We start from the raw sequence: 12513 nt of genomic DNA, 5'->3' as shown, positions 1-12513 counted from the left end.
TTAGCAATTTTAATAGTTATACCTATAGTGATATTGTTTTCTTTTTGTAATTTAGATGAACATTCTTGTTTATAATTTTGATCTTAGCATCTTGTATATAAATTTTTTTATAGTTATATTAAATTATTGTAAATTAGCTTTATAATTTTGCCTGATTTATTTTATTAATGATGTGATAGTTCCATTTATAATTTAAATCCTATAATTTTGAGATGATACAATTTACTTACTGAAAGGATTATATGAATTAAATGATTCAATCTATAAATTTTTACTGAATTATATTTAAATATTTTTCCAAAAACTAAATAATTAAAGAAAAATTAATAATAAAAATATTAACTATTGATAAGTTGTTTAGAATTTAATTTAATATATTTATATTTTCAATTTAAACTAATGAAATTAAAATTATTTTTGAACGGATTAATTTTGTAAAACTTATATTTTAGTAAAACTCATTTAAATTTGTATTTTAGAAATATAATAATATATATATATATATATATATATCAATATTTTGATGAATTATTTTATTAAATTCTACTTTAAATATTTATGTATTTACCTAAATTTATACTTTTTAATTTTTTTTTAAATATTTAAAATTAAGAAAAATGTTGAGATAGGCGAAAAAAAAAATCGAAAAAGCTTTTCCTAGATATTAAGATAGGTTATGGGGTAAATATTTTTAGACCAATCCCAAACTATTAAATTAGTACTGCAACAGAATATTTCTTTAATTAGGAAGAGTTACGATTCTAATTAAACTACTTTAAAAAAGTATTTGACTAGATAATGATGTGTTATTTATACTCACACCGATTAATTCATCACACGTCCACCTACATTACAATTAAAAAATAAGCTACTAACAAACTCCTCTTTTAGCCCACACATATCTGCCCTTTATTTAATTATATATACAATAATCAATAAAAATATTAATTAAAAAAGTTATTGTAAAATTTTACTCTTAAATGATTGTGCTTACATTGTTTACCATCTTTTTTTTTTTGTTTTGAGAATATCTTACTTATGTTTAATTAATTGTGATTAACATTTATTTTATTATTAGACTAAAAATTCATTGTATGATTTCCTTTTTTTTCTCGTTGATTAATTTTTGTATTAATTATCTTTGTTGAGATTTGACGTAGGCGTATCAACTTGATCTCTCATTTTAATAAAAGAAAACAAAATCACCCCTAAATCATTCATAATCTTATTCAATTTTTTTTAGAAAACAATAAAAAATATATTATTAGGAATTCTTATAATATTGTAGCTCTTTTGAGAAAAAAAAATGATTACAAAAAGATACACACAAATAAAGATTCAAGCATATATTTTATAACTAAAGTCATTGTAAACATAAATTTTATAACATAATGGTTTTAATATGTATTACTGATAGATTCTTTATGGATATGTTAGTTGATTGGTCTTGATTTCGATAAATGTTCATTCTTTGAGAGAATTGACCGGTAGGTAAGTAGGAAGTCCGTTAACCGGATAGTTATATCGTAGAAGACATAATTTGATTATATATATATATATATAATGGAATGATAAACCATTTTGATGATGGAAAAGTTGCAAAAAATTCGATAAGCTTCCACCCTAAGTTTAATTTGTAGGTAGTGTGATGACATGTGAACCCCAAAATGAATTAAGTGGGAGTGATAAGATTCCTCATTACAACTATGGCTGCTAACTGTATGGTCAACTAACCAAAAATTGTTAATCAATATAGTAAGATAACTTTTATTAACTTACTCAAAATATATAGAATTAACGTGTGAGCAAAGTAGACCTTCGTGTCACGTAGTTCATTGCATCTTTGCAAATTCCTCATGATAGACGACATTCTTGACCTCCACCAAGCTCACCTAAACAATGTTAATATTTTTAACTTGGTACGTAGATATGACAAATATCTTACAGAAACCACCATGTTCACAAAAAACATGCAATTAATACATACATTGAAACTTGTTGTGTCGGGTCATGCTCTTTCTATCAGCAACATCTATTACACTGCTTGTCTTAGTGGGGATCATTTTAGGGCTACATCTTTTGCTATTAGGTCATTGGATAAGTATATATCTACTATACGGAATTTCCCACCATCAAAAGATAAGGATCCTCAACAAAGATTTTCATGGCTTCTTCTGTTTTTGTTTTTCATCTAATTAATTGAAAAATAAAATAAAATATTTGGTCATGGTACTTTTTTTCTTAATTAATAATTATGAAAGTGTTGTAGAAATAGGAAATTAAATAAGAGTAATTTGGTGGAGAAAGATTAGAAGTGAGTGGTGAACGTGTTCCACTATAAGGTCACTAAAAAAGGACGTCCTATACGAATTCCAAAGGAAGGCAATGTGCATAAGAGATATGACAGTCCTTCTTTCATTTCATTCTCTTATAGTCATGTCTTCAGTTCCACTACACACAATTCAACACCAATACTCATTCATTTCCTCACATACCTTTTAGCCATAAAATCAACCAAGTTTAGTCAAACTTTTAGGCCCTAGATAAATAATTCACTATTTCTTACTAATAATACTCATCAATCTTATTTAAAGATAAACTTACAAAATTCATACCAATAACCTTTTAGGAAAACATTTAATATTTTAAAGAAAATCCATACCAATTCACCAAATTTTGAGTACTAACAACCACTTAATAATTCAAAAAATTTACAAAATAATCATTACAAAAGAGAGTCTATTGTCCTTAATTAGTATCAGTTAGAAAACTGACTCAGTTTTAATCTTAAAAGTAACTCACAAATATCATTTAAATATATAAGACTCTGAGACATGCATCAATACCAAGATAGAGAATAAGGACCATGATATATGTTAACAATTTTTTTTTACAATAGATTATGTGTCACTATTTAATTGGTTTGTATATTTGAAATGGACCAATCAAATAAACAATTATAAAAAAAATTGTCAAAAAATATTGTTAAAAAAACTTTTTCTTGAGAGTAATTAATATATAACAATAATCATCATTACCATAAGAATATTGGCTTGTAATACATGTTTGGTTTGAAGTGATCTCAAATGAAACGTAAACTGTAATTTACATCTAAGTTGAAATTAATTTGAATAACTTTCCAAACTTGATATTCTAAGAGACGAACTTTGTATGGTATATATACACTAGGTACTAGGTGATAATATAATATTAAGTTAATGAATTAGTTTTATTTTGAAGGCGACTCTTAAACTTTTGGATGGGTCAAGAACAAAAGCAATATATATCATTTAACTACTTGAGGTAAACTAATAAAGTATAGTGTTGACATTTCATGTACTCTTTAGAATTTGATCTTCCATCACCATCAGTCCCCACTTACATGCCTTAGTATAAATTGGATCTGTGTCCAAATTGAGCTTGCCAAGAGAATAAGTTATAAAATTCGTAGAGAGAAAAGGGAAAGGAATCGAGAGAGTGAAGACAAAATGGAATCAACTCACGTAATAGCCATTACAAATAGAGAAGAAGATAATTTCCCACATACAACCAAAGAGAACAAAACATTCCAATTTTCCTATCTTGGGAAAAATGAAGTCCACTGTGTTTCCATTGCTTTCAATGCCAGACACAAGCAGATGCAGAGAGACCAAGACACCAGGAAGATGATTCACTGCATCAAAGTAGGAATCTCCTTGGTTTTGGTTTCACTTCTGTACCTCTTGAACCCTGTCTTTAAGCAACTTGGAGAAAATGCAATGTGGGCTATCATGACAGTTGTGGTCATGTTTGAATTCTCTGCAGGTACTTTCACCACCATATTCAACTCTAACATAACTCATTACAAATATGAATATCTAATGCACATATACATATTTGATAAACATGTCAGGGGCCACACTAGGAAAGGGCTTCAACCGTGGACTGGGAACTATTGTAGGAGGAGGACTAGGTTGCTTAGCAGCACTTTTTGCACAAAGCATTGGGATTGGCAGGGTTGGCAACTACATCATAATAGCTGCTTCTGTATTTATATTGGGTAAGCTTCTCATAGTTGTTCTCTAACAAACATTGCTAATGCTCGTGGCTTCTGGCTACTGGCTACTGGGTGGCCTTAACATTATGCATAACTTAATAAACTTTGGTGTTAATTTCAGGATCATTTGCCACATATCTTCGACTGATTCCAAGCATAAAGAAAAGATACGATTATGGAGTGATGATATTCTTGCTGACTTTCAATCTAGTTGTGGTTTCTGTCACACGCGTGAATGTGAAAGTGTGGGAATTAGCCGGTGAACGTCTCTTGAATATACTGATGGGCCTCATTGTATGCGTCTGTGTGAACTTGCTCGTCTTTCCTTTGTGGGCAAGTGATGAACTTCACGATTCCATCGTCTCCAGATTCCTTGACCTTGCCAATACAATTCAAGGTATCTATATAAGGCAATGCCATTTACGATCTCATCTTAATCATTTCTTGAACAGAAACATGAATGAAAGAACGTTGTTTGATATCAACTTGTTTATTCCTGAGATGTGGTTGTGTTTTTACTGATAACTTGGTTTCGAGAAAAGCAATTAAAAGCTTGGTGGTATTACTTCAGATAAAAAGTGTTTTTTTTTTCCTTACAGTAACAGTGAACAACATACAAAAATATTTTTCGTGTGAAAATGAACTGTAGAATATATATATATTATCAAATTCAATATTAAATGTGTATTTAAATAACTATATTAGGCTCATGACAGTAGATTAAGACCTGGAACAAGTGTGAAAGGGATTCAATTATAATTTATTAATCCTCTGTGATTGTAGGTTGTTTAGGCGAATGTACCAAAATGATTAACGAAAAGGAAAATCAACCCTGTGCTAGCTTCAACGTTTGCAAGTCAGTGTTGAACTCCAAGTCAAAGGATGAATCATTGGTAAGGTAGATTCTTGTGTTTCTTGAAATTGAATGAAAAAGTGTACATTAACTAAGTGTGGGGAATAAGTTTGTTTTTTATATTTTCAGGCAAATTTCGCAAACTGGGAACCCTGGCATGGAAAATTTGGATTTTCCTACCCTTGGGAAAGGTACTTAAAGATTGGGGAGATTCTTCGCGAACTGGCTGCATTTATTCTTGCAATGCGTCGTTGCCTCGAAGCATCAAAAGAGGTAGGTGCATATTTTCTTTCTTTATTAAGGTTGTTACATTATACGGTTTGCTAAACGACAAAACCAGATTTTCGATAGGCTGAATGAAATGAACCTTTTATGTCAGCCCATGGCCACATTGAGAGAATCACAATGGGTCTATTTAGAAACATGCGAAGCACTTGAGTCAAAGGTTGCGTGCGTTCTGCAAGAACTTGGAGACAGCATGAAGCAAATGATGAAATGTAATGCAAAGGGTTGTGTTTCGGAGCAGCTGAAAGCCGCCAGAGAAGATTTAAGCTTCATAATTTCCACGTTCAAAATGGCACAACTTGAGGATGATCAAGTGCTAGCCATTGCTAGCTTCGTCTTCTTGCACATGGAAGTGATACAGAAGGTTGAGGAACTGGTGAAAGAGGTGGAAGAACTTGGAGAAATCGCAGGTTTTCGCACCCCAATAACTGCATTGTCTTCGTAGACCCCATATTTTAACAGTGATTTATCTATCTATCTATGTATGTATATAAACCATTCCCGATTTTAGGTCATAGATTATTATTACAAATATGTGTTCTCTTGGTGCCAAAGAAACACATGAATATATGTATTTGGGTGTAACATCCAATAATTGAAGTTAGAAGATATGCTAATTAATAATAATTAATAACCCTTTTTCAAAATCACTATGTTATAAAATTTTGCCATTGGTTAATCTTAATAGCTTTCATCTCTCATGGATAACGCTCTCCTAATGAGTGATACCCAGAAAAGAAAAATGGTATGAACAGTACTCATCAAGTTAGATAACGAAAAAGCTTATGAATATTCATAGTGGGCCTTGACCTAAAATAAGTTAAAAGTAAAAACATGTACTTTATTTGTAAGAATACTAAACAGTTCATCTAACAGGTTCTTGTATTTCATCATGCTTACGCTATCACTGGCGCAATAGTTCTTGAAAAATATCTGAAAAAAAAATTAGCAAAATGAATGGAGGGGGTTGATGAAACTAAGCTTCTTTCAAATTTGATTAAGCAAATTTGGGTTGAATTATACGTCACAGTTCGTTCATCAACGCAAAAGAACAAAATTAAATGGCCGGCAATGCATAGCATATATCCACTTGAAACCTCCGCTACACCTCTGTCATATCACTAATTCCCATCATTCAATCACCTTTCATTTCCTTATTTTATGGAAACTTCATTTTTAAATTTATAAGGTATGAGTAGTTTCATTGATTTATAAAGTGATGTTAGCATTTTTAGAGTAAAAGGCTGAGAAGGTGACAAAACGCATCGTGTGCTGGAGTTCAATCAAAGACTAGAAGAAGATGGGTGTAGCAACAAAATGTGTAATAATTGGTATTGCTTTGTTGTGGTTGTTGAGTGTTGCTGAGAGTGTTCCCAACACGAGCATCATCAACGTTCTCTGCAACAGTGGTGTGTACACCTCAGGGGACCCTTTTGCAATCAGTTTAAATTATGTGTTGGAAGACTTAGAGAAGGAAACAGCAACGAAAAAGAATTACGAGTACCACAACATTTCACCATATCCTAATGCCTATGCCTATGGGCATGCTACTTGTAACATTAATCTCACATCCTCTGATTGTAAAACATGTCTTGGTGCTGCTAAAATGGCCTTGTTTACCACATGCCAGGCACCACGGATAGGAGCTCGTTCAGTGCTCCATGATTGTACAATCAGGTACGAGCAATACCCATTTGACGATTAGAGATAGAAAATTGGAGTTTCGCTGTTCAACTTTCCATCATCATTTTCAACATAGCATTGCAAAGTTTTTAGACAGTTTGTAATTGTAATGCAAATGTATACCATATACTTTCTTCACGTTTCTACACCTTTTTTCCTCAAAGTAATCCAAGATATTTCTTGTTGATGTATGGTTTATGTGTATCCCCCACTAAGAAACTACCTTCTTTTTTCTACCAACTATGATTATTTTTTACTGTGGAGAAATAGTCTTTCATTTCTGAAGTCTGATTTCTTTCTTCTTTTGTTTGTATAGAAAAAAAAAAAAAAAAGTTTAGATTTGAGGTTTGATTCTTTTCACGGTTTTATAATTTTGTTCCCCTTTTTCATGGTACATAACATGTACGCGATTCTTCTGCATGTTGAGTAAGAGATCAGTTGCGTGACATTAAAACTTCAGAAGGGGAAAGATGATGCATTAAAAAAAGGGAACAGGTACAAAAATATATAAGATGCCTCGTTTGCCTCCATAAATTGTTGGGAATTTAAAAAAATAATAATGGTTTTTCTTTCTGGGAACTCCAATGTTCTGGTATTAATCTTACCAATTCAACCAGTCCGGATGAAATTGAATAAGATTTATCAACAACAAAACTCTACTTTGTTTTCAAAACTTAGATCATCGAATGTAATCACTTTTTAAGTGTAATTTTGAAACTAATTCAGTTTCTGTATTTACTGGTCCAAACACTTCAACACGAAATGACATAAGTTTACCGTTTTGTTAGAATCAAACCCGATTAACCCAAGGAATAGCCGAGTATAATTTCCGTTAAGTGCAGAATGCCAATTTCAAGAAAAACTAATCTAATTTATATGATTCGTGTGTATTATTCAAAGGAAATTAAAATACAAATAAATCTTGAAACTTGAACCAGATTGCATGCATGCATGAATCGAGGATTGAGCGGTAATAAATTCTGCAGAACCCTTTGAATTAAACACTTAACATTTTAATAATTTTAATAGTTGATGAATCTATATAAATTATTCTGAAGTATTTGCCTGTATAAATAACAACAAACAATAAAAGGTTTGAAAAGCTTTTGTTATATACAATGTACAACCAGCAACATCATGGATCATATGAAATTTACAAAAACAAAATCTGTATGCCTTCTAATCAATCAGGTTTTAATCTCAGCTGTTATTTTTTCTTTTTTGTACAAGATATCCCTGAAACTCACCATCCAAAATTCAGTTCCCATCCCATCTAGATATGTTCACCTACAATGGCAGACCACTATAAAGAGGGTGAAACAATCACTTTGCAGGAAATTAAAACATTTAAATTTCTTTGGTTGCTAAGAATGAAATTTCTCACATCAAGCGAACTAACAAAAAGTTAGGTGCGCCAAATCCAACTTGCAGCTTCACCTCGCTCAAAAAGAGTTGTCACTGATTTGTATAACTCAAAATTCTCTGTAAAGTGTATATGTCAATTATATTGGAACTTGAGAAACATTTGTTGTGTTCTGTTTCTGTTCCCGAAATTCCTCCCTCTTGAGAAGAAGAGCATAAAGAAGCTCATTCCATGAATCGGGAACACCAGGTAGGCACCAATGGCTACAATCTTGCCGCTGCATTGGGGCCGTACCATCTGGTCCGAGATAGTAAATGGATGCATGGCCGTCTCTCCGGCGAATTGACATTTGTGTCACATTAAGCAAATCCGTATTCAAGAAATTTGATTTATTTTTGAGTTCTGACAAGACATCGACGACGGTTCTGAAATGGATGTCGGATGCTGCTGGCAAGGAACCTAAATCAGGTAATGTTTCCAAGTGACAACCACCGCCAGTATTCCAGTCACCACCCCTGCTACATCCAATGAATGAGTTAACAACTCCCTCATCTTCTTCCACGTGTTAGCAGTCATATATTCATAGATGTAGAAAATGCTAAAAATAAAAGGTTTTGACAGTTTGTTAAGAAAGGAGCCGTACAGAAATTAATAGTACGGCAAAAAAATCGGATCAGGTAGGTATGAACCAAGACACAAAAGTATGGAAGCAGCAATATACCTTAGAAAGAATAACACACAACTAACGTACACAGATTCATGATGTGTTTAAAATTTTGTTTCAGTATTCAATGGATACATGCCAGTAAACATATCAGATGAGGAAGAGTTGGAAAACTTCATCAATGCCACCTACCAGCAGTTAATGTTGTTAGTCAGTAAAGTATATGCATCTGTTAAAAGGACGGTCCCTTAAAGAGGCAGCGAATCATGTCCTTGTGTCTTAAAAGTTTAGCCACACGTAAAAACCAAAAATACAGTAAAAAAAGTGCTCGTCAAAAGTTGTAGTGAGAGGAAAACCCTGCAGAAGACTGTTGGATTTTTTTCCAGAGGAAATTGTGACATATAAGCCATGGGAAAACCCATATAAAGAACATGACACACTGCCTTTAACTCAAAATCTTGAGTTAATAGGTTTGTGTATTTTTTTCTCCTTATACATATATTTTAACATGTGAAATCCCGTTCACCCTTGATTCCTACAAACTATTTCTCAAATATGAGTCCCTTCCACATTAGTCATACCCAATGACGTTGTCAATTCTTCGACCCCAATAAATTTATAGGAGAGTTCAGTGACAAAATTACTCAAACAAATTGAGCAAAAAAATAATACTGCATATAGTTCAGTAAATTTGAAAGTTTAGGCAAACCTGAAATGGACGGGAGCGTAAGTTCGGAAAAGGACGTAAGTTTTGTTTATGTTTACTTCATTAGCTATCCAATGAACTACTGTCTCTATTGATTTCCTGAATGCGTCTTCTGTAGTCATATTCATCTTCACTTTCTCCCCTATTTGGAAGTAACAGCCCCTAAATAAAGAAATGATGCAAAAATCAAAGTCATAATTACGCCAACATTGATAGATTGATCACGTGAAGAGTATAAAATATTGTCGCAAACTATCATCAAAGGGATTTGGAATATGCTCAAGCTTTTCCATATCATGGAGATAAACAGAGCATAAATAATCAGCTTTTGTGCATTGAACTATACTACAAATTCCTCACTCTTACTGCAATGACAATATTTGCCACTGCCAGTAATATCACAACATTCACATAAATTCATTCTTTCTTCTTGCTAAAGGGTCCCTCGTATGCAGTATTAAGAGGAAAGAATATAAATCTACCCACAAGAAACTCTCACCGTATCAGTCAAATAATTTATCCGGAAAACAATGCAATTATTTATTTCTCATAAATAAGCCTAACCCAAAAATGCACAAAAAACCTTCTTTGACAGGTCCTTGTGAAAAGGCCAAATTAGGTGGCACTTAAAAGATTAAATTATTAAGAATGACAACAGAACAACAGATAAAAAAGGCCTTACATTTTGACAGTCTTCTCATAATTCCACCAATGTCCAGCATTGAGAACCAGCACATCTGCATCCCTCCACTTATGTGAAATCCAGTCCATGTGATCCAATCTCAAAGTCATTCTTACCCCATCAGGTGCACCAGAAGGAGGTCGTCCCTGCACTACAAGATACGGTGATCTATAGTATTCAATGGTGCAGTTGAAATCTTCAAACTTGAATGCCAAGAAGCCTGTGTGCTTTGTAATTGGGCTCCCATTAACCTCGTAGACCCTAGCCTTATTTGGAATTGCCGAAGACAGCATACAAAGAAGCGATTCCCATTGGTTCCTTCCGATTGAATCACCAACAAAAACCAGTCGCTTGTTCCGTAGCTTTTCCAACATCTTTCCTGCGTCAAATCTGTTTACAAATTCATACTCCATCATCATATTTCATTCCAGCAAGAACCGAAGAAGAATCAAACACAAACACAACAAGTTGTTCAATTCAGAGCAGGAAACACCAAAACAGCTTACCCCCCAAATCAAATATAATTTTTTTTCTCCTTTTTCCATAAAGAAAAACAGACCCGGAGTAATTCTTGAACTTGAGCAATACACCAGAGAATATGGATAGGCAGTTAATGACAAATGAAACTAGCAACAGGTGACAGTGACAATTTAGGAAACCAATAACAGAAACGCTCTTCTTTATCTATAATCTCTGGCAAAACTCACATCCTAACTTTACGACAGGCCAGCACCTTTTTCACTCCGTATCCAGCAATCCAAAAAAGCAAAAAAAAAAAAAAGGAACAAACACTTCCTTCATACCGATTCAAACAAGTAAAGTTAAAAGCAAAAGAATAAACGCTTCCTTCATACGAAGTTAAACAACAAAAATCAAAGATAATAAAAATAAAGGATAGTTCATCAAAAACAATTAATCAAATTCAAGGCAGGTATAAAATAGCGCGTGGACGGTGGTGATCCCATGAGCAGTCAACTACAAGACAAAACTCCAAAATCATTTTGTGTTCAGAGAAACAACACGAACCAAACCAAAATCAAGCTTTCCTTTTTTTGTCCTCATTTTTTCAGCAGTATCCAATACCAACCAACCAACACAAAATATAAAATTAAACTCAAAAAATAACAAATTTAAAAATTGGAAAAAAGCGGGGTTGGTTAGAACCTGGGCAAGTTGCAATCTTTGGGTTGCCATCGCCATTTAGTGTAGAAGGTGTCAGGCCTGCCATTCTCGGAGCAGCGAAAACCTTGATCCATGAAGGAACAGTTTGCGGAATTGTAAAGGGGGTAAGTCTCATCCCAAACCCAATTCCCATCAAAGACATCACAGGCATGACCCTCAGGGCTCAGAAACTGAACCGGGCTCGAAGCAGAAGAAAAAGTAACAGGAGAAGTAACAGAAGAAGTTGAAGATGATGAAAAATCGAAGTCAAGGACGGTGGTGGCTCGGGAGCGGAACCCTTTGTAATCCACGTAGAAGAAGCAAGCGATGAAGAGAGAAGCGACGAAGAAGAACGCGAGAACTCCAAGAGAAGAGTCAAGAGGGGAAAAGCGTTTAAATTTCTTGAGAAAATCAAAGTGGGTCACGGAGTTGTCGCCCGCATCCTTTGTAGAAACGTTCTTGCTCATCTCGTTGGTAGGAATAGAGCATACAAACACACATTCATTCGTTCATGGGTGGTGAAGGTTTAAAAGATGTGGGGCAGTGTTGAAGAGTGAGGATGAGGAAGGGAGAAAGAAGGGTGGGTCCATAGAGGAAAACAAAAAGGCATTAATGGAGAGAGAAGCAAAGCAGTGTATGTGCAGTGTTTTGGAGAGTGGTTATGGGTAAGAGATGAAGTTGGGATTTGTGAGAAACAGAATGAAGAAATGTGAAAGGTTGTGTTGTGATCGAAACGTTTAAGGTAGTGGGGAGGGACAAGAGTGATAGTGGTGGAATTTTGCTGGAAATTTGTTTACAATACTAATAATCATGTGTGTGTGGAGTGTGAACTACAAGAATGGATCTTTAATTTTTATATTATATTATTATATTATTATATTATTATATTCTTTAATAATCAACCATAATTTGAACTAATCTCCAAAACCAACTATTCTTCTTGTTGCCAAATCACTTTGAATGGGTTACTGCAATTATTTTGAATTCTTCATAAGAGTTTAATTTTACACTACAGAAAAGGAAATAAATGTTGATTTTTATGGGATTGGTTGATGATCAGGATAAGGCAGGGTTTATGAC

General features: G+C 33.4%; 3 protein-coding genes across 3 annotated transcripts; 2 read left to right on the top strand and 1 right to left on the bottom strand.

Annotated features, from left to right (window-relative positions):
• Window positions 1-3445: 3445 nt before the first annotated feature.
• On the top strand, window positions 3446-5740 carry LOC106757500 (aluminum-activated malate transporter 14). The gene is made up of 6 exons (XM_014640172.2): window positions 3446-3804; window positions 3893-4039; window positions 4158-4433; window positions 4820-4929; window positions 5019-5162; window positions 5269-5740. Exons 1-6 carry the CDS (start codon window positions 3489-3491, stop codon window positions 5617-5619), a joined length of 1344 nt encoding a protein of 447 aa, XP_014495658.2. The 5' UTR covers window positions 3446-3488; the 3' UTR covers window positions 5620-5740.
• Window positions 5741-6474: 734 nt separating this feature from the next.
• Window positions 6475-6879, top strand: LOC106756859 (antifungal protein ginkbilobin-2-like). The gene has a single exon (XM_014639462.1). It carries the CDS (start codon window positions 6475-6477, stop codon window positions 6877-6879), a length of 405 nt encoding a protein of 134 aa, XP_014494948.1.
• Window positions 6880-7944: 1065 nt separating this feature from the next.
• On the bottom strand, window positions 7945-12238 carry LOC106757868 (protein trichome birefringence-like 10). The gene is made up of 4 exons (XM_014640702.2): window positions 11437-12238; window positions 10273-10662; window positions 9594-9752; window positions 7945-8735 (listed from the first exon to the last, which is right to left on the bottom strand). The coding sequence occupies exons 1-4, from the start codon at window positions 11898-11900 to the stop codon at window positions 8360-8362; spliced, it is 1389 nt and encodes a 462-aa protein (XP_014496188.1). The 5' UTR covers window positions 11901-12238; the 3' UTR covers window positions 7945-8359.
• Window positions 12239-12513: the final 275 nt, after the last annotated feature.

This window comes from Vigna radiata, chromosome 3 (genome assembly GCF_000741045.1).
Source record: "Vigna radiata var. radiata cultivar VC1973A chromosome 3, Vradiata_ver6, whole genome shotgun sequence".
In the NCBI taxonomy this organism is placed as follows: domain Eukaryota; kingdom Viridiplantae; phylum Streptophyta; class Magnoliopsida; order Fabales; family Fabaceae; genus Vigna; species Vigna radiata.
This window is presented reverse-complemented; position numbering and strand designations above follow the sequence as displayed.

Bases quoted from the DNA above. Each gene is read 5' to 3' on its own strand.
- LOC106757500 (XM_014640172.2), top strand. From the start codon at position 3,489: ATGGAATCAACTCACGTAATAGCCATTACAAATAGAGAAGAAGATAAT. The intron at 4,434-4,819 runs GTATCTATATAA...CTGTGATTGTAG, and splicing joins CCTTGCCAATACAATTCAAG to GTTGTTTAGGCGAATGTACC. The intron at 5,163-5,268 runs GTAGGTGCATAT...CTTTTATGTCAG, and splicing joins GCCTCGAAGCATCAAAAGAG to CCCATGGCCACATTGAGAGA.
- LOC106756859 (XM_014639462.1), top strand. From the start codon at position 6,475: ATGGGTGTAGCAACAAAATGTGTAATAATTGGTATTGCTTTGTTGTGG.
- LOC106757868 (XM_014640702.2), bottom strand. From the start codon at position 11,900: ATGAGCAAGAACGTTTCTACAAAGGATGCGGGCGACAACTCCGTGACC. The intron at 9,753-10,272 runs GTAAGGCCTTTT...TTCTTTATTTAG, and splicing joins TATGAGAAGACTGTCAAAAT to GGGCTGTTACTTCCAAATAG. The intron at 8,736-9,593 runs GTTTGCCTAAAC...TGGATGTAGCAG, and splicing joins TACGCTCCCGTCCATTTCAG to GGGTGGTGACTGGAATACTG.